This window comes from Anthonomus grandis, chromosome 8, assembly GCF_022605725.1.
Source record: "Anthonomus grandis grandis chromosome 8, icAntGran1.3, whole genome shotgun sequence".
Classification (NCBI taxonomy): domain Eukaryota; kingdom Metazoa; phylum Arthropoda; class Insecta; order Coleoptera; family Curculionidae; genus Anthonomus; species Anthonomus grandis.
Genome location: NC_065553.1, coordinates 32,954,256 through 32,976,805, shown reverse-complemented (window position 1 = coordinate 32,976,805; position 22,550 = coordinate 32,954,256). Strand labels below are relative to the sequence as shown.

Sequence of the window (22,550 nt, the reverse complement as noted above, 5' to 3'; positions counted from 1 at the left end):
TGGTAAATTCGTGCAGTTTCAGCGTAGAGTTAAGTTGTTTATTAGGTAAACTTACACAGTTTTAGTGTGAGTTTTGATAAATTCGCGCAGTTTCAGCGTAGAGTTTAGTAATTTATTAGGAGAACTTACACAGTTTCAGTGTGAGTTTCAGTAAATTCGCGCAGCAAGAGGAAGAGCAACTTGAGACCAAGGTGACCGCTAGCTGTTGTAACCATTCATCTGGTGGCCAGGCAATTCTTGCTACTACATTAGTTCAGGTGTCTAATAATAATGGAAAGCAACAATTGGTTCGTGCGTTGCTGGATAATGCGTCTATGTCAAACTTTGTCTCAGCAGATACTGTTACTAAATTAGGTTTAAGGTTTGAAGGAGTGAAATTTTCTATAGTTGGTATTGGCCACACAGTATGTAACGTCGTAGTAGTGTAAGTAAATTTATTTCTCGTATTGATGCTTTTAAAGCAGATATTCGTTGTTTAATAATTCCAGAAATTACTGGTAATCTCCCTGGGGTTCGTGTTGATAGAGACACAATTATTATCCCCAGTTATGTTGAACTTACTGATCTAAGCTTTATAATCCTAGTAAAGTGGATATGTTAATTGGGGTAGACACATTCTGGAATATATTTGATCATAATACGCTCAATCTTGGGAAAAATGAACCTTTGGTAATAAAAACTAAGTTAGGCTGGGTTATTTCTGTACCGTTAGGTATTCAGCATATCAAGCGACAAGCTTCAGTTTGTTATTTTTCTCCTAGTTCGGAAATAGAGGCCGATTAAGTAAATTCTGGGAAATAGAAGAGGTTGTAGTTAAATTTAGCATGTCTGATGAACACGTTTAAAAAACACTTTATTGAAATGCATAAACGTCATGATGATGGTCGATTTGTCGTTTCGCTTCCCTTAATGGATCCAGTTTCTAAGTTACGCGATTCCGCTCAAGAAACTACATACTATTTTCCTCATCATGGAATTTTGTGGGATGATCATTTAACTACTAAGCTACGTGTAGTTTTTAATGGTTGGTCCCACGGTGCAAGATAACCTTCTGTCTATTCTACTTCGATTCAGAAGTATGCAATATTGTATGCAATATGCATATGCATACATCTGCGGATGTATGCAAAATGTAACTAATGATATTAGTGGAGAATGAGCTTAGATCGTTGCAATTGATTTTCTGGCGTGATAAACACGAAGATCCTCTTGAGACTTTTTCTCTTAACAGGGTTATATATGGTACTGCTAGTACCCATTTCTGGCAACCAGATGTCTAAAACAAGTTGCTATAGAAAATAAGTCAATATTTCCAAATGCGGCAGAAATTGTTAAACACGGGTTTTACCTGGATTATTTTCTCCGAGGAAAGGATACTGTGGAGGAAGCAATCCAGCTTTATTATGAAGTTAACTCAATTTTTAGATCTGGTTGCTTTGAACTGCGCAAATGGAAATCCAACAGTTAAGACTGATGTAAAGGGTTCTGCGTCATCAACAGGTATATTATATTTTATCGCCTCTGAAGAAAGTAAATCTTTACGTATGGTTTGGTCTTGCGCTAGTGATAGTTTATCATTTCAAATTATCTAGTGCTGCCAAAAAAATCACTAAACGTGTCATTCTCTCTTAAATAGCCAAAATATTTGATCCCTTGGGGTTACTCAGTCCAGTTATTATGGTGGAAAAATTATTTCAGCAGTCTCTTTGGTCCAATAAACTGTCTTGGGATGAGGAAATTCCTGATGAACTTTAGCACAAATAGTTAAACTTTAAGATCAAAGCTGAATAAGTTAAATTCACTTAACATTCCTAGACACGTTTTGTGCAAAAATCCCAAGTTGGCAGAGCTACATGGATTCGCAGATGCATCGTAGGCTGCTTACGGTGCACGTGTATATGTACATACTGTTGATGAACATGAAAGAACTCATGTTTACTTACTATGTTCAAAAACTCGAGTTAGTCCTTTAAAAACAATTTCTATTCCAAGATTAGAACTGTGTGCAGCTGTCTTGCTAGCAAAGTTAGTTACTAAAGTTAAAAGTTAATTAACTTTAATATTTAACAGGTGTATACTATGGTCAGACTCGGCTGTTGCTCTTGCATGGATCAGAGCTTCTCCTCATAATTTACAAGTTTTTGTTGGAAATCGGGTGAGTGATATCCAAAAAATGACAAATGTGTCTGACTGGAGACATGTTCCAACCAGCTCTAATCCGGCAGACTTACTGCCTCGAGGGCTAAGTCCAGTTATGCTAATGAATTCAAATTTATGGTTTTATGGACCTGAATGGTTGCATCATACTTCAGATTCATGGCTTTTGGATATTTCGGTGCATCATCCTATTGATGAATTACCAAAAGCTCGACAAACTGTTCAATCCTTTGTTTAAACCTACACAGAGCTATTTCCTTTTGAAAGGTTCTCGTCATTTATACGCATAAGCAGAGTTACAGATTATTGTTTACGCCTTATTAAAAACCTCAAATTAGCTAAGGATCAGAGAAATATCAATAATTTAACGCTTGATGAAGTAAATGAAGCGACAGTTCGTCGTGCTAAAATTGCACAAAGAGAGTAATTTTCCAATGAAATTAAGGATGTTGCTAAGGGTCACAAATTGAACTGTAAAAGTAAACGTTTATCTCTAATACCCTTTTTGCATGATGGCATTATACGAGTGGGAGGAAGGCTTAGGAAGTCATCCTTTTCATATGAAAAATTACATCCTATGCTTCTGTGTTCAAAACATTACATGACTTATCTTATTTTCAAATTTGAGCATGTCCGAATGCTTTATTGTGGTCCTCAATTACTCTTATTTTACATCAGGAAAACGTATTGGCCAAACGCAGCTAGAAATCTCGCGAAGCGTGTAGTTCGAGAAGGTATAATATGTTTTAAATTTAAACCCAAGTCTCGTAAACCTTTGATGGGTAATCTCCCTGAATGTCGTGTGTTGACAGAACCTTTTTTTTTCACATACAGGAGTGGACTACGCTGGTCCATTTGTGATAAAGGATCGAAATGGTCGCGGAAGTAAAATATCGAAATCGTTCATCTGCCTCTTTATCTGTTTGACGACTAAAGTAGTACGTTTAGAGCTTGTGTCGTCATTGAGCCCGGCCGCGTTTAAAAAACATTTCAAAGATTTATCGCGAGACGTGGCAAACCATTGTTTATTTACAGCGACAATGGTAGCAACTTCATAGGAGCGCGGAACGAAATACGTGAGTTAGGAGAGTTTTTAGTTCCAAATGACTCAACGGTTAAGGAAAGAATAGAGCATGTTTATAGATGTAAATGGCACTTTGTTACACCTTAGTCCCCTCATCAAGGAGGTATCTGGGAGGCAGGCATGAAGGCTGCAAAGCACCATCTTAAGCGTATTATTGCTGGACTCTTTTAACTTTTAAAGGTTTTTACACGGTATTGACGCAAATAGAAAATATACTGAACGCTAGACCATTAACCCCTATGTCAGCCGACCTAAATGATTTGGAGGCGCTTTCTTTCGGAAATTTTTTGATCGGACGGTCCTTACAGTCTGTCGAATATCCCGACGTTCAGAATGTTCCAGTGAATAAGACTGAGATATTTTCAAATGTTGGAACGTGTTAAACAACAGTTCTGGAGTAGATGGTCATGTGAATGCATAACGCAGTTGCAAGTTGGTCGTTCTAATTGGAACACTTAACAAACAAATGTAGCTGAACGTACACTAGTATTAATATGTGATGACTTGACTCGTAGCCGATCGAGAGTTCTATAGTCGGCGCGCCGAAAAAATGCAGTAATCACGTGAATAGCACGCGACAGTTAAAACGAAATGCGTGTTCGAATACCAGTGAATACTAGAGAATTTTAGAGCAGGAGTTTTGGCGCGCGTATACGGTCTGATTATTTTTTAATTTGTTTGCGTCTCTTTTGTAAGTTTATAATCTGTTTATCTTTTGTGTGTATTAGTTTGTTTATTTGTTTTGAAAAATGGGTGACGTACCTGTGGGCCATCTTTTGAATTCGCCTCCTAAAAAACGAGCTTGTAAGAAACATTTTACGGTTTCTGAAAAGGAGGCAATTATAAATATGTATAAAGTATGTGAAGTAAATCATCCAGATTACAGCAAGACACAAAAAGTATCTTTTACAGCTGATGCAGCAGGTATGATATAATAAAACAGTCTTTACTTATCTACATATAAAAAATGTGTAAGTTAATTTTAGCTTAACTAAGCTAAAATAAACTTACAGGTAAATTAAAGCTAAATTAAACTAAAATAAACTAAGGTATATTCTACACACATTGGGCAAACGAACATTGAAAACAAAAATACGCCAAAAAAGTTATATGCGTTTCAATTGACCAGCAGTTTTTTTACAATGTTTTTTATATTGTAAATACACTCACAAAAGTAAATGGTTTTATGCTGTTTGAAAAAATAAAAAAATTAAATTAATTACAAAATAAAAAATGTAATGTAATTCCATCAGGTGTTTCCAAAAGGAGTATCTATAATATAGTCAAAAGTTATGAAAATTCTCATACCTTTCAACCACCAACAAAGTATCATAGGGCGAGAGCTATTTTGGATAACGTTGATGAGCAAACAAAAAATGCTATCCGTAGAATAACTGTCAAAAAGATTTTATCAGAACTTGAGAAAAATGAAGAAATTCCGAATTTTAAGGAAACAACTTTTCGACACTTACTCAGGGAAATTGGTTTTCGGTAAGTGGCAGATTGCCATATAATAAAGATTTAAAACAATTTGAGTAAAAAAAAACACAAAAGCTCACATAATTTTTTTCGTTACAGCTTTATAAAGAGAAGTCGAAATAGTATGCTTAAAGAAAGGGATGAAATAATATGCTGGAGGCGACGTTATTTACGATCCATAAGAAAGGCTCGACAAGAAAATAAAAACATTTATTATTTAGATGAAACATGGGTGAATGCGGGTCACACGGTTTCCAAAATATGGACAGATACAACCGTAACCACCGCTAGAAACGCTTTTATCAATGGATTGTCCACAGGGCTAAAAGCTCCGGCAGGAAAGGGGAAACGGTTGATAGTTCTATATATTGGGTCAGAAGATGGCTTTGTTCAGGGTGGTCGACTAGTTTGTGAATCAAAACAGTTGAAAGACTATCACGAGGAGATGAATGCTCAAGTTTTTGAAGAGTGGTTCGAAAAAATGTTACCATTATAAGTGTTATTGTGTTGGATAACGCATCCTACCATACCCGAAAGCTTGACAAAACCCCGACATCTGCCACAAAGAAAGGGGATATTCAAAACTGGTTAATAACCAAACAAATTCATTATGAACAAGATATGGTAAAGGCAGAACTTTTGAAATTAGTAAAAGAAAACCGACACGCAGACACATTTGTAGTGGACGAAATAGCTAAAGCTACCGGCCGAACGGTCTTAAGATTGCCACCATATCATTGCGAGTTGAACCCAATCGAACTAATATGGGCGCAGATTAAGGGTGAAGTAGCTCGGAAAAATTTCACTTTTAAATTTGCAGACCTTAAACCACTTTTTGATCAAGCAGTGCAAAATGTCAGTCCACAAAATTGGAAAAATGCTGTTGCTCACATTATCAAAGAAGAAGAACGCATGTGGACTCTGGATGATTTAATGGAAATTCAGGTGAAACCACTTATGATAAATGTTGGCGAAGATGACGATACAACTTCTTCAGATTCTGAGAAAGATTAGTCTTTTAAAGGCCTGTGTACCTGACTGTGTTTTTTTTTTGAATTATGGAATTTTGATTTATTAAAAATGTTAACGCCCTTTATTTTAGAGAGAAAGCATTTTCAAACCTATGTTGATAATTAGTTTATTTTTTACATATATTTTTGTAAAGAATCCACCATTAAATTTTTGTGCAACAATAACGAATTACCCTGTATCTTACATTTGAAATATTATGTATTTACTGTAAATAATTAACAAATTATAGTAAATTCATATTATTTACAAGGTATAGAGGTGAGCGTAAATCAAAACTCACACGGTGTTTGATAAGAAATTTTTAAAATAAGCCCTTCCAGTGACCTAAATATCCATAATAATAAATTTCTAATAATAAAAAATAAAAATAATACTAATCGATAAAAATACATTTATCGTATAATTATAAAGACGTAAAAACCCGCTCGAAATCTACTCGTCTAATACAACAAAATGGATCGTGTATCGAACACTCGCTGATCACGCGCCAACCATGCGTTTTCCTTGGTGCATCTATTCGGCGCGTCAACTATAGCCGTGACACTGGTTTCGTGGCGTCAAAATTGAAGCCGAGATTTGGTGGCGCACGCCGTACAGTGGAACGACTAAGTGGAGATACCGCGGGACCTAATATTTTACATTTTACAAGATAATATATTTTTTTTATTATTACGTATCTTTAGGTATATGATAAATGTTTCAAATATTTTTTATTATTTATTTTATTGGAAAAATATACATAAACGGTGTTTCAAATTCGTCTACCCTCAAAATACGAAAATGAATAATTTACCCCAAAGTTCCACATTATTTACTTGTAAAAGAATATGCCATTTAAAAAAATATATATATGGCATATTCTTTATATATTTTATGTGGTTTTGAAGATCGTAAAAATGTTAATGCCGAAAACAAAATTAGGTAGGTACCTATGCCAAATTTTTGTTGCTTATTTAAAAAATCGAAAATTTGAATGATTCCGAAGATAATAAAAAAAAACCAAAAAAAAATTTAAAATCCATTTTAATTTTTTCTGAGCTTAAACAGGAATGCAGTAAGAGGTAGGCATTATTCTAAATAAAATTAAGATTGTAAAATGTAAGTTAAAAATAAAATTGGCAAATCGAAAAATGAAAAAACTTAAATTTGGAGGTCGATATATCGGCTTCAATGGGAGCTATCGGGAAAATTCCAACGGTTTTGTCTTAGTTTCGTCGTTTTGAATTCAACGAGACCATCCGCAAGGTCGTAGTTCTTACAGAAACTGAGATATCGCATTTTTGGAGCCCATTTTTGGCCTCAAAAACGATGTCAAAAAACGACTTTTTTCCGAATTTTCAAAGTGCTGTCATTCAGTTATTTCTGCTCGAATCTCATTATAACCCGGTATTTTCGTAATAAAGGTGGTCTAAAGAAGACGCTGGTATAGTTAGTTTGAATTAAAAAAAAAAAATTCTAAAAAAAATTTAAACGGGGGGTATACCCGAAAAATGAAAAAACCCAAACTTTGGAGGTCGATATCTCGGCTTCTATGGGAGCAATCGGGAAAATTCCAACGGTTTTGTCTTAGTTTCATCGTTCTGAATCCAACGAGACTATCCGCAAGGTCATAGCTTTTACGATAGCCGAGATATGACATTTTTGATGCCCATTTTTGGTCTCAAAAACTCATTTACCCACCTAATTTAAATACCGAGTTTTTATTCTTTTTAAAACTCAAAGCGAGTATCAAAATAGTTTGGTAGTTTAAAATTTTAAATGCGTAATCTTACTATAAACTACAATAATAACTGCAGTAAAATATTATTTCGAATCAACGCAAAATATGTGCCCCAGCGCGGAATTTTTGCCATCGCGATGCGGTCGTCGCCCCGTATGATTTCGGCTTCTGTTGTGAGGTATCGATGGAAGCGGGGATAAGTGTCCAGGCTAGAACTATCAATCGGCTACGCTTGACTCCATCATATCAGTGGCGACTTCGTCGCATTGTAAACGTGCATCCTGGACCTGATAATGTTGTACGTAATGTTACTATTAAAACATGTAACGGGTTTTTGAAGCGGGCAGTTCAGAAAATTTGTCCTCTCCCACTTCCAACTAACTAGAATACTTTAATGTACAAGTTAAGAAGTTTAGTTTAGTTTGATTATATGTATCACTATTGTTAAGGACTAATCGTTCCACGGATATATCTGTGGCAAGAAGTTACAAGGGCATAACACGACTTATACCCTTTTAACTTACCGTGCGTTTTTGGATTCAGAAGGTTGCCTTTAACATACTGACAAAAGGTCCTAATTTAATTCCTATTATTAAGCGAGAAATTTTGTAGCAAAAGGGCATAATTTTTTTTGTTACATAAAGTCTTAACTCAACATATACATTTTTAAATTAATTTGCCAAACCTTAAAAACGGCATTACTCGAAATATCGCAAAAACTATTTGTTTTTGCGGCTGACAAAAAGACTTAAGTTGATATAAACATATTTTTATTCATATTACTACCCGACAAAAGGGAATAAGTTAAGGTAATTCCCTCTTGTCAGTTACATATTGCAGTGTTAAGAAGCCTGGAATATTTGTTCAACGTCCCGTACTAAATATACAAAAATTTAAACAAAAACTCCAAGATAAGCTAATAGAAGAAAATATAGATTCATTTCAAAATTTAATTAACGTATTTAGCAATTGTAAAATAAATTCAACAATTAATAAAAAAATTAAATGTCGACAAAACAATGATTGGATAACACCAGACTTATTAATTTTAATTAAAGAAAAAGAATTGGCGTATAAGAAATATAAAAAAGCTCCAGAAAATAATAACTTCAAATTAAATTTTACAAGGTTAAAAAATTCGGTAAATAATAGAATAAAAGCATTAAAAAATGCGTACTTAAAAAACAAATGGGCCCAAGCAGCACAAAATACAAGAAAACAGTGGGATACAATAAATCTGTTTTTAAATAATAATTCTACTAAAAGCAATATAAACCAAATCGAAATAAATGGTCTATTAGAAAATGATGATAAAAAAATTGCAGACAGTTTGAACAAATATTTTACGGAGGTAGGTGCGACCATAATTGAGGACATGCGGACTGATACAAAAAATATATTAAAACAAGATTTTAAGGAGATTAAATGTGATAATAGTATATTTTTTGAGCCGACAGACAGTAATGAAATAAACAACATAATATTAAGCCTAAAACGAAATGCGGCTCCGGGCCATGATAAAATTACAATACTTGATCTAACTAATATAAAAGAGTACATATTAAATATACTAGTCATACTTATAAATAATGCATTCAACATAGGCGAATTTCCTCCTGACCTCAAAATATCTAAAGTATGTCCAATTCATAAATCTGGCCCTAAAACCCAATTAAATAAGTACAGGCCTATATCTATAATAAGTGTCTTTTCAAAAATTATCGAAACAGTGATTAAGAGGCGGATGATGTCATTTATAGAAAAATATATCTCATACGATTTATACCAATATGGGTTTCTTAAAAACAGCAGCACTTTAAGTGCTACTATAGATCTCCTTAACTATGTGTCAGCTAATTTAGATCAAGGCAAAATTGTCATAGCAGTTTTTGTCGATTTAAGAAAGGCATTTGACGTAGTTAATCATGACATATTATTAAACAAGCTGGAAGAAATGGGTTTTCGGGGATCTGCACTGTCTTTGATTGGGTCATACTTACTTAATAGATGACAATATGTACATGTAAATAATAAAGAAAGTAATATCTTAACATTTAACTGTGGTGTCCCTCAGGGGTCCGTGTTGGGACCATTACTGTACTCACTGTATGTTCTAAGTTTACGGGTAGCAGGGTTAGACGCCCAATATTATACATTTGCTGACGATACTGTATTATTGTATTCGGATAATGATTGTGATAGATTGGTTAATAGGGTAAATGATGATCTAACTAAATATAGTCAATGGTTACTACAAAATAATCTTAAAATAAATTTGGACAAAACCAAATATATCCTATTTAAACAGAAAAATAAGACAATAAATCAAGTTAGAATATGTCTAAATGGTGCGACTTTAGAAAATGTAAATAATATAAAATATTTGGGACTTACACTGGATGAGAATCTTAATTGGAACGCTCATATTGACTACTTAAAAAGTAAGATAATTCCCTTTACAGGAGCATTTTATAAATGTAAGCACTTCTTAAGTAACGCAGCTAAATATAAAATATATAATGCTTACTTTCTTTCAAACTTGCGGTACCTAATTCAGGTGTGGGGAACCTGTTGTAAGTACAATTTTCAAAGAGTTGAAATTTTGCAGAGTAAAGTACTCAAGATTTTATTTAATCTTGATTATTTTATGCATGCGGGGGACATATTTGAATTATTGAAAATCCACTCAATTAGTCACATACTTAAAATAGAACAAGCAAAATTAATATTTAAAATAATTAATAAGCTACAAAAATCAAATTACACTATTGTTTATTCTAGTGAAATACATGCACATAATCTAAGAAACAACAATATTCGACTAAGTAGTGCTAGAACAAACATTGCCCTTAGAAACCCAATCAACGCAGCGACACAAACCTATAATGATCTGTCTTATGAAATAAAACAAGAAGTTTCTTATTATAAATTTATTAGAATGGTTAAGCAATCCTTACACTATTAACAAAGTTGCTAATATGTAATTCTATGGCCACATTGTTTCAATAACATATTTCTTTTAAATGTAACTTCGGTACCAATGCTAATATAAGCATTGCTTAGAAGTTTATTCATATATTGGACTTGTGTGTTTATTAAGTTTATGAAATAGGCAATATTATAAATATGTATTAAGAAAAAAAAAATGTAAAAAAATCAATTTTGTAACCAGATAATTGCTTTAATATATGAAGTGTTTTCAAAAAAAAAAAAAAATATTTGGCTCGAGATATGGCTTTTTGTCAGTGCGCCTCTGGGAAGTAATTCATTTTCGGGTGTTCTCGCGGCAGGCGATTTTGTTTATTATGTTGTAATGTTTAGTCTTTAACTGAATCTGAACGAAGAAACACGTATAATTTTATCTACAAAATGAGAAGAAGTCGGACTCAGCAGATGATTGATGCTTGCAAGACGACTAATATAGATGTTAGGAACGACGAATCTTTTAAAGAAAATGACCTAAATTTGCAGAATACAAAATATGACAACCATAGCAGAATCAATATGCGCCCTAAAAGGCTATTCGATCAAGATAGTACTCAAGGTAAACTTAATTTAAATATTAAACATTTTTAAAGCATTTGTAAGTATAAGAAGTTTTTTACAAACTTATCTCGTTTTTAGTATTTCATGAAGTTGTTGAAAATGAAACAGGCACCTCAAGATATATAAATAATTATGGAGATATCAGCACTGATCAGCTTTTTTCCAGTTTGCAGCAAGTTTTACATTCCCCAAAAGATCCCAAAGTATATTTTGAGTTACATAATGGTAAGCCTTTAAAATAGGGTGGTAATAAATTAATTGGTAATATTATTGCTACTGGTTTTAGTTGAATTTTCACCACTTCAAACAAATAGCGAAGCTAAGGAGTACAAAGAAATACCGGTTTCCTATTTCCCAACAGATGACTCCAAAGTATATTGCCAGTTGCAAAATGGTAAGGCTTTAAGCTGAAGTGGATTTAAATTGACAGGTAATTTCTACGTTTACTTTTAGTTCAATTGTCACCAGTTCAAACAAATAGCCAAGCTAACGAATGCCTACAAAATAACCCGATCTATGAAATAGCCGGTAAGTATACAAGCTTAGAAATTTATATAATTTTTTTTTTATATTTCTTTTTAAATAGGGTATTCTAATTTTATAGCATTTTTTTCTTTCAGGTTTTAACTGTTTAGAACCTGAAATATGACATATGATTCAGATGATAGCTTAAAAGACCCGTGTTACATTTAAAATTCAGAAAGCGACAGCGAGGACTCGAATACAGTAAATCAAGCATCAGGTTCGTCTACAAACTTCATGAGTAGCAAGAAGTTAAAGCAGAGAAACGAAGCTGAAAACAAAAAAAATTATGAAAAAAATATTGGTCAAAATAAACAGCAAGTTGATCAAAATAGCTGTGAATTAAACGAGGCCGAAGATGTACAAATAATAAAGTCAACGAAAACGCTGGAAAAAAAAAACAAGAAAATTGTTAAAAAACTCTGGAAAAGAGTATATTTCTAAAAGTAGAAAAAAAGTTGTTGAAAGGAAATCCCGTCCTTTGCAACAAAATTGTCGAAGAAAATGCTTCATAAATATACCAGACGAAGTTAGAATAAATTTATTTAAAGAATATTGGGAAATAGGTGAATACAATAGAAGAGTTATGTATATATCGTCTCTACTACAGATAGAGAGTAAAAAGTCCCAAATGTTAAACTCCTTAAACAAAAGAAATAGGGAAAAAAGTGTTTCCTACTTCGTTGATTCGAAAAATGCACGAACGCAAGTCTGCCAAGTATGCTTTTTAAATATTTTTGGTGAAACAACTACATTTATCCGGAGTGTAATTTTAAAAAAGTCTTCTTCAGAAAGCGGGATTCCTGCTTCTGATAAAAGAGGGAAGCACCAACCAGTCCACAAAATTTCGGAGGAGAGAAAAGATACTATCATTAACCACATACAAAAGTTTCCTGCGTACAAATCGCATTATTCTCGAAAACATACTGAGAAAAAGTATTTGCCATGCGACTTAAATAAAACAAAAATGTTCAACCTATACACCGAGGAAACTTTAAATCCAGTATCTTTTAAAATATATTCTCAGATAGTTGACAGTTTAAATTTAAAGTTTAAAAAACCCAGTAACGACACTTGTTCATACTGTGATTTGTTAAATATGCAGATTAAATGCGCAAAAGATCAAGAAACCCAAATTTTATTGGAAGATAAGCTTCGAGTTGTTGAAGCCGAAGCTGAATTTGAAGCGAAGAAAGTCGATAAAGCATTAGCTTTGGATAATCCAAACTTAAAAGTCATAGTTTTTGACCTACAGCAAGTGCTTCCAACACCTTATTTAAGTACAGGAACTGTTTTTTATAAAAGGCAATTACACACTTATGATCTTACCATTCACGAATGCAATACCAATCAATCTTTTCATTTTATGTGGCACGAGGGTATTGCAGGTCGAGGAGCTAACGAAATTGCCTCGTGCCTATACAAATATTTATTAAATTTGGATGAATCGATAAATCACGTTATCTGCTACAGTGATACGTGCGGTGGGCCGAACAAAAACTCTCATGTTGCCAGCATGTTTACATATCTTGTTTCAGTCCACAAGCATTTGCAAAGGGTTGATCATAAATTTTTGATACCAGGTCATACACATATGGAGTGTGACTCGGACCATGCCTTATTCGAAAAATATAAAAAGAAGTCACCCTTTCCTATACATGTTCCACGCGACTGGTTAAATTTAGTAAGATTAGCAGGAAAGTCTAGTAATAAAATAAAGAATAAAAATGAAACTGGTAAGTTTATTGTAAACGAAATGACAACAAAAGATTTTCTGAACTTTTCCCTGGACTGAACTTATGAAAGGCCCTTTAATATTAAAAAAACAAACAGACGACAAAGAAAAACTAATGTGGAGGGCACAGAAGTGGATAAGATACGAAAAAGAATTTGGTATGGTTCAATTTAAACAGTCTTTATCAGAGAGTGACGATTTCAAATTTGTAAATTTTAAGAGAAAGACCTCAAGTATCAAATTATCTGACATAAAGATAGCTCAAATATTATTTGGTAGCAGGAGTATCGATAAAAAGAAAAAACAAAACTTATTAGAACTCCTTGATCTAATTGATGAGGGAGCACGCGATTTTTATGTAAATTTAAACGTCACATCACAGGCACAGGTCCAAAATGATGTCGATCCAGATGTAGATCGGGAATATAGTGATATAGCATTTTAAATATTAGAAACTAAGTTTAAAGTTCGTTTCCCATCTTTTTAATTTTTTTCTCTTCTCCTATAATTTGGGTTTTTTTAATTGGTTTAAAACTTATTTACCTTTAAAAAGAATACGTCTATCGTTTAGTTTGTTTAAAAGACTCTTTTTTTTGAAGAAAAATATTTTTGTTGTTGATTAATGTTCTTTGTTGTGTCTTAATGTTTAATGTGCGTACCTAGTAAAAATTTGAAGATTGGTTTCTCTAGTTCTCTCAGCAAAAACTTTTTTGTTCTTTTTTAGTAATAAGTAATAGGTACTTGATGAAGTACAATAATAATTTATTAAACTATTTTTAAAACGGAATTTCTAATAAAATGATAATAATTAATAAGTCTAGTTGTTTTAAATACTGAGTTTTATTTATTTTAAAAACAAATCGATAAAAGGGCCTATCTCGATTTAGATTCGTTTGACATTCTGTTGGTCATCTTATATTTTTAAAAGGTCCATTATGCCTTTTTGTCGGCTAGGATTATATGTATGTCTGAATTATGTCCACCAATTTTTTTTAAAAAACATAGATACTTTTAGAAAAATAACTAAAATTTTTAGGATAAATTAAAAAATACGTATTTTGACTTATGCAAACATGTTTTTTTTTAAAAGAGCGTTTATTTTAAAGGTATCAATCAATAATATCCTTTAAATCTAGTCTTTCGTCTATCCTGAAAAGTGAGTAAATTTGAGTTATGCCCTTTTAACTTCTTGCCACAGATATATAAACACATCGCCGGCGTCAGTAGCATCGCGCATCTCACCGCGCTTGCGTTCATAGGAATAAAACGACCAGTCGACGGTCGAGTCAGTCCCCGTACGATCGATGAAAGGCGAGGTTCTCGCGTGTCACCAAGATCAAACATGTGACGTCATTTTGTACTTCACCTAATTAATAACATTTTTTATACGTTTTGTTAAAATGTCATGTTTCTTTCGATGTGCAATAAAAATACAGTCCATATCTTTAAATTGTGTTATTAAATAAAGTCCACTATTATCGAAGGTGATAACATATTCTGGTCCCTCGAGTCGAATGTGTGAAAATAGCCAGTTTTTTATCGGACTTTAAAACTTGGACCTTATTTGAACGTTTTTTGTGACTATTCTAGGACAATTTGGTGGCAATAGTTTTGTGCCTATTGCGGACTATCAAGGACCTTTGTTAAATTGTACTGTTTTATTGAAAGCTTTAGGCTTTTTTAGTAGCAATTTTGTGAACCACAGTGATTTTTTGATTTTTTTTGGACCTTAAAGTGATTCTTAGAGTGCCTATAAGCTCTAAATACATATGAATCGTAATTAATAAGAATTTTGTGTTGTGGAAAGGCTGATGTCAAAAGTGGGTAAGTCCTATTTTGCCTAAATCCCTTCTTGAATAGCAGTTTATTTGGCGTTAATAGGGTTGTTATTTTGATTTGTTTGACACTTATAAATATAACTCAATATGGCTGAGGAAGCATTTAAAAAGTTAAATATTAGTCGTGGCGCTTGTAAAGCTCAAAAAACACATTTTGAGAAAAATTTAGAGGAGTTTGAAATGCAAACCGCTTTAGGTGATGTTGAGATGTGTGAGCTTACGAATCGGGTAGAAAAAATAGAAGAAATTTATAACAAATTTCAGGGTATTCAAGAAGAAATCGAATACATCTCCGATAACTTAGAGAAAGAGTTAGAAGAGAGAGCTTTATTTGAAAACTCTTTCTTTAGCTTATTAGCTAGTGCACGCGCTCTGTTGAAAAAACATAGTGTGGTAAATGATGATATTTGCAGTAATGTTAGCAGCGATAAAATAAGTCAAAATGGTGGAGATTTGAGTGGAATTAGGTTACCTCAAATTCCTTTACCTAAATTTTCTGGGGACTATAGATCTTGGTTAGAGTTTAGGGATTTATTTTTAATATTAATACACACGAATACTAGCCTAGTGCCAATTCAAAAGTTTCACTACCTCCGCGGTTGTTTAGAAGGATCAGCTGCAGAAGTTATAAAATCTTTAGATTTTGCGCTGCAAATTATGAAAATGCTTGGACGACTTTATGCGAAAGATACAATAATAATCGTCTGTTGGTACATATGCATTTAAAATCGTTATTTGAATTAGAAACTATAGACCGTGAGGCGGCAGACAAAATTAGAAGTTTAGTTGATGGTGTGTCAAAGGGAAACCAGAACACTGATCATTGGGGTGTTTTGATTGCATATTTGGTTAGCACTAAACTCGATAGAAATACAGAGCGTGAGTGGGAAAAATGTAAAGGTACTCGTTTGGCAATATTGGAATGGAACGATTTAAAGGAGTTTTTAAAATCCAGAGCTCACTTTTTAGAGACAGTTGAACGGAAAAATACTGTACCAAACTCGGTGCAAAAGGAAAGGTTTTACTCTCAAAGTCGCTATGACAAAAATAAACAGAAATCTAGCAGAAGTTATGTATCAAATGAAATAAAATGTATTATTTGTCAAAAGGATCATAGATATGACAAGTAGATACTTGTGAGTCATTTTTAAAATAATCAGTCAATGATCGCGTCGAAAAGGCTAAATCATTGAGGCTTTGTTTGTCATGTTTAAGACCAGGTCATTTTAGCAAATTTTGTAGGTATGGTGGTTGTACAAAGCCAGCCTGTAAAGGTAAACATAACGTTTTATTGCATCTTGATTATGGTATTAAAAACAGGGAATCTAGCCCGCAGAACTCCGAACCGCTGAAGCAGAATAGTCAAGACTCCACTGAAGAAATTGTATCTTGTGTTTCTTCTAACACAGAAAATATTGTATTCTTATCGACGGCTATAGTAAAGGTGGAAGACAAGAATGGTGCACGCTGCGCGCGTTTTACTAGATTTTGGGAGTCAGTCATCTTATATAACTTCTGAGTTGTGTAATAAGCTTAATTTAGACATGCAGCAATGTAGGCTTCTAATTAGTGGCATAGATCAAAACGCTTCTGAAGTAAAGTTTAAATGCGAATTAAATATTAGATCTTTACATGGTACTTTCAAGACTACTTTGAATTGTTTAGTTATGCCACATATCACTAGTAGCATTCCAGCTATTTATGTAAACACAAACAGACTTGTGATTCCTAATAATGTAACTTTGGCTGACCCTTCCTTTAATCAGCCAAATAAAATCGACTTAATGATTGGCAATGATTTATTCTATTCACTTTTGTGTATAAGTCAGATACGTTTGGGACCTCAAAATCCTATTTTGCAAAAAACTAAGGTTGGATGGGTAGTTTGTGGGCCTATGGCAGTTCCTTCTCCTTCTATAGGTACTTACGTTTGCAATCTTAGCGTAAATGAATCAAAAGGTATTGAATTTGATTTAAGAAAGTTTCGGGAAGTAGAGCAAGAATTTTCTAGCAATAATAAAATATTCTCTAGTGAGGAGAATGAATATGAGGCTCATTTTCAGAGAACTGTTCGTAGAGATGCAGACGGCAGATTTATTGTGTCTATGCCGCTTAAAGAACCGCTAGAAAGTTTAGGTGAATCAAAAGATAAGGCTTTTAAGAGATTTTTGAACCTAGAGAGAAAGTTTGAATCTAATCCATCTTTTAGGGAAAAATATGTCCAGTTTATGAAAGAGTATGAGTCACTTCAACATATGACTGAAGCTAGTGAAAAAGAGTCTGATTTCGCGTATTATATGCCACATCATGAGGTAATAAAAGAAGAGAGTATCACTACGAATCTTAGAGTCGTGTTCGATTGTAGTATGCCAACAACATCTGGTAAGTCGCTTAATGATCTACAAATGGTAGGGCCGGTGTTGCAACCTGATTTATTGAGTATTTTGTTCAGATTTCGCGAGTATCAGTTTGTGGTGTCTTCTGATGTTGCTAAGATGTATAGGTCCGTACTTATTGAGCCAACACAGCGACCGTTGCAACGAATCTTCTGGCGCGAATCACCCCATGAGAAGGTTAAGATTTTTGATTTAAATACCGTGACACGGGACAGTTTTCCTGATATTTCTAAAATCATTGAGACATCCTTTTACGTGGATGATTTTTTGTGCTCAGTTGACTCTATAGAATACGGGCAATATGTGTGTCAGAAAGTCTCTGAAGTTTTAAAAACTGGTTGCTTTGTATTAAGAAAGTGGCTTTCAAATGAGCCTGAAATTTTGAGATCTGTGAGTAATGTGGACGAAAGTTTTGGAATTTGGTCAAGGCGAAAATACCAAAACTCTCGGGTTGACGTGGTCGTGTAAATCTGATTATTTGACATACAGGATAAAGATACAAGAAAGGTCAAGTAGAAGTACAAAACGTGGTGTTTTGAGTGAAATAGCTTCGATATTTGATCCTTTAGGACTTCTCGCACCATGTGTTGTTGTTGCTAAAGTTTTGCTATAAAAATTGTGGCTTCAGAAATTATCCTGGGATGACAGTTTGCCAGCTGAAATCCACAGCACCTGGACTAAGTTTCGTGAAGAGTTACCTTACATAAATGACCTTAAAATTCCACGTCATGTTACTTGTGTAAAGCCTGAAAAAATCGAGTTGCATGGGTTTTCAGATGCGTGCGATTATAGTTATGGTGCTTGTATATACCTAAGATCAATTGATGCACAGGGTATTATTACAGTTAGATTGTTGTGTGCTAAATCAAAGGTTAGTCCTTTAAAGCCTTTGACTACCCTTAGATTAGAGTTGTGTGCAGCATTGGTTTTAGTTCGCTTAGCTGAAAAGGTTCTTAGGTCTTTAACATGTAATATTGAGAGGTGTATCTTTTGGACGGATTCGTCAATAGTGCTGGGATGGTCAAAGACTGCTCCTAATTTGCTCAAAATTTTCGTGAGTAGCAGGGTGAATGAAATTCAAACTTTAACCGAAAATCACAAATGGAGACATGTTACTTCTGAAAACAACAAAGCTGACGTTTTATCAAGAGGCGTATTTCCTCATCAGATTTCAAAATTAGATACATGGTGGAATGGTCCATCGTTTTTATACCAACCTGAGGAAAATTGGCCCACTTCCATTGTAACCATTCAAAACCTTTCTGAGCTACGTCCAAATAGAAAAATTTTTAGCTTTGTTTCAGTTAATTTTCAAGAGCAGGTATTTAGTCAGTTTTCCGAGTTTTGGAAACTGGTAACAAGTTTTTTGCTATTTGATTAAGATATTTCCACAACTTGCGTTGTAAAGTTTCAAAGAAACCAAATGAACATAGAAAGGGTCGTATTAATTTCTTTGAGCTGATTGAGTCTAGGAATACTTTAGTTAAAATTTCTCAACAAACTAGTTTCCCCGATGAGTATTATTCATTGTTGACCGAAAAAGAACTGCATCCTATAAGTAAAATATTAAGCTTAAATCCATTCATGGATAAGGATGGGATAATGCGTGTAGGAGGCAGATTAAATCAATCTAATTATAATTTTAATAAGAAGCATCCTATGTTAATTTCATCAAAGCATCGTTTGGCTAGGCTTATTTTTGAGTTCGAACATAAACTTTTAATGCATGCGGGACCACAGTTGTTACTCTCATCTGTGAGAGAAGTATATTGGCCTATTGCTGGCAGAAATTTAGCCAAAGCTGTCGTAAGAAAATGCTTGACATGTTTTCGTTTTAAGCCGCAGCAGACTAAGCCTATTATGGGTGATCTACTAAGAAACAGATTGATTCTTGGTAAAGTTTTTGATATAGTTGGTGTTAACTACATGAAACCACTAAATTTTAAAGATAAAGGGGACGCGGAGCAATGTTGCTAAAATGTTATGTAAGTGTTTTCGTGTGTTTCATAACGAAAGCTATTCACCTTGAAATCGTGTCTGATTTGAGTAGTGAAGCTTTTATTTTGGCACTTCGCAGATTTGTTTCGCGTCGTGGAAAACCTAGTCATATTCATAGCGATAATGGCACTAATTTTAAGGGAGCTAACCGGGAACTAAATGCTCTTGGTGAATATTTAATAAATGAGAAATGTCATCTTGAACAGTTGTATTTAAACGAACAGATCCAGTGGCACTTCATTCCAGTCAATTCTCCACATTTTGGTGGGTTATGGGAAGCGGGTGTCAAATCTTCAAAACATCACCTAAAGAGGGTAGCAGGTAACGCACATTTTACTTTTGAAGAGTTGACAATTCTATTGGCCCAAACAGAGGCTATTTTGAACTCTCGGCCACTTACTCCCCTTTCAACTGATCCCAACGATTATAATCCCCTTACTCCGGCCCATTTTTTAATTGGGAAAAGCCTGACCGGAATACCTGATCCTAATGTGACACTAATATCCGAAAATAGACTTTCCACATATCAGCGCATTCAGCAAGTTAAGCAAAATTTTTGGAAGCGCTGGAATAAAGAGTACGTAAGTGAACTCCAGCAAAGAACGAAAGGGAAACAAACAAAATTAGATATTAAGGTAAATAGCTTAGTCATCATCAAGGAGGATAACGTACCGCCAATGAATTGGAAGTTGGGTAGAATTTTGTCGGTTTATCCCGGTAAAGACAAGATTAATCGTGTTGCTGATATTAAGACTTTAAGCGGTGTGATCAAACGCGCTTTTTCTAGAATATGTCCTTTGCCAATTGACTGTTAAGGTTGAAGCTGATAAAGTGCAGTGCTTCAAGGCGGGGGGCATGTTAAGGACTAATCGTTCCACGGATATATATAAACACATCGCCGGCGTCAGTAGCATCGCGCATCTCACCGCGCTTGCGTTCATAGGAATATAAGTAAAACGACCAGTCGACGGTCGAGTCAATCCCCGTACGATCGATGAAAGGCGAGGGTCTCGCGCGTCACCAAGATCAAATATGTCATTCTGTACTTCACAATTAATAATGTTTTTTTTGTACGTTTTGTTAAAATGTCATGTTTCTTTCGATGTGTAATAAGAATACAGTCCATATCTTTAAATTGTGTTATTAAATAAAGTCCACTATTATCGAAGGTGATAACAATATGGCTATCTATAACACGTTTACCTGCGGGCTGCAAAAGCATCCGCCCAAGGTGGTGACTTATCGCGATTTTGGGAGGTTTAATGGTGATCTTTTTTCTGAGGATCTGGAAAGAGTGTATTGGGATCGGATATTCTATATGCCTGGTATCGAACAAAAAATCAATTATTAAAACTATCAAATATTGAAATTATTTGATCGGCACGCTCCCCTTAGGACCTCCAGAATTACAAAAAAGAGTTGTCCTTGGTTAACGGATACAATAAAAGCAGTTATGAAAAATAGAGACAAATTTCTAAAAAAATATAAAAAGGATAAAAATCTAATTGATTTTAACACATATAAACAACTACGTAGTGCAGTTGTATCGCTATTAAGGCGTGAAAAAAATGCATTTTTTTGGGAATATTGTGAGACTAACAAAGATATAAACCAGCTTTGGAAAACTCTTAAAAGTATGGATATTCAAATTAAAGATAAAAATGAAATTCCATTCAATTTAAAAAAACCTAATGATATAAATCAATATTTCTCCTCAGTCTTTAGTAACTCTAAAAACTGTACAGAGCATGCCTCGTCTTTAGGACTAATAAATTAAATGAAAATTGTACTTTTCACTTTCATCTTACATCGTTTGATGAAATTATTAAAATAGTCAGCAATCTTAAGAGTAACGCTGTTGGTTGTGATAACAGAAACGCAAAAATGCTTAAATACTGTCTTTCTGCTATATATAAACATATAACCCATATTATTAATTGTTGTTTGGAAAGTGGTTACTTTCCAGAATTGTGGAAAATCTCGCATATAACTCCTTTACCTAAGATCAATAATCCCGAAAAGTTAGTATACATTCAGCTTTATGAATATGCCTCCAAAAATATTCTAAGTCTTCTGCAGTCTGGCTTTCGAAAAGGACACAGTACAACGTCCGTATTATTAAATGTAATAGACGATATTTATAGGTCTCGCGATGTGAACAAAGCTACAGTCTTAATTCTTTTGGATTTTTCGAAGGCTTTCGACACTCTAGATTATGATTTGCTCTGTGCCAAGCTCGAATACTATAGCCTTGATCCGACTTGCATCAAGTTTTTTATTAATTATTTGAATGACCGGTATCAGAGAGTCGTGATTGGGGATATGGTGTCGGATTTGGTGCGCATTACTTCTGGAGTGCCACATGGATCCATACTTGGACCGCTATTATTTTTGGTATACACTTCAGATATTTTTGATTGGATTATATATTGCAGTATGTATTGTTTTGCTGATGATACCCAAATGCGATATTCATTCGACCTTTCATCCATTGCCAAGGCTTTTTATACAATAAATAAAGATCTTGAACAAATATATCAATATTCAAAGAGAAATAACCTTGTGCTTAATGCAAAAAAATGCTTAGCTTTAACTTTTTGTCATCCAAAGCACCGAGAAATGATAGAGAATATTACTGATCTAAACATAAATTCTGAAAAGCTTTCATATGTGAGCAGTGCTAGAAATCTTGGGCTTATGGTTGATAATAACCTAAATTTCCGCGAACATGTCTCTTTTGTTACTAAAAGATGCTATGCTATTTTAAGACCACTATATAGTAATATTCACATAATTAACCATAAGTTAAGAAAAAAGCTCTGCAAAAGTCTTGTCTTTCCCATCATTGATTACTGCTATTTAGTATATTATGCCTCTTTAGATTTACTTACTAAAAATAGATTGCAGAAAGTTTAAAATACTTGTTGTAGATTTGTTTGCGGAATAAAAATGTACGATCATTGTGGGGTACAAAGTGGACTGTATGTTTACTTGAATAAAACTGCACACACTAACTTTCCAAATTTTAATTTCGTACTAAGAA

At 33.8% G+C, this 22,550-nt stretch overlaps 1 protein-coding gene across 1 annotated transcript; it reads left to right on the top strand.

Annotated features, from left to right (window-relative positions):
* The first annotated feature begins 5,341 nt into the window (after positions 1-5,341).
* LOC126739128 (uncharacterized) lies at positions 5,342-5,734 on the top strand. Its single transcript, XM_050444655.1, has one exon. The coding sequence runs from the start codon at positions 5,342-5,344 to the stop codon at positions 5,732-5,734; it is 393 nt and encodes a 130-aa protein (XP_050300612.1).
* The last annotated feature ends 16,816 nt before the right edge of the window (positions 5,735-22,550 follow it).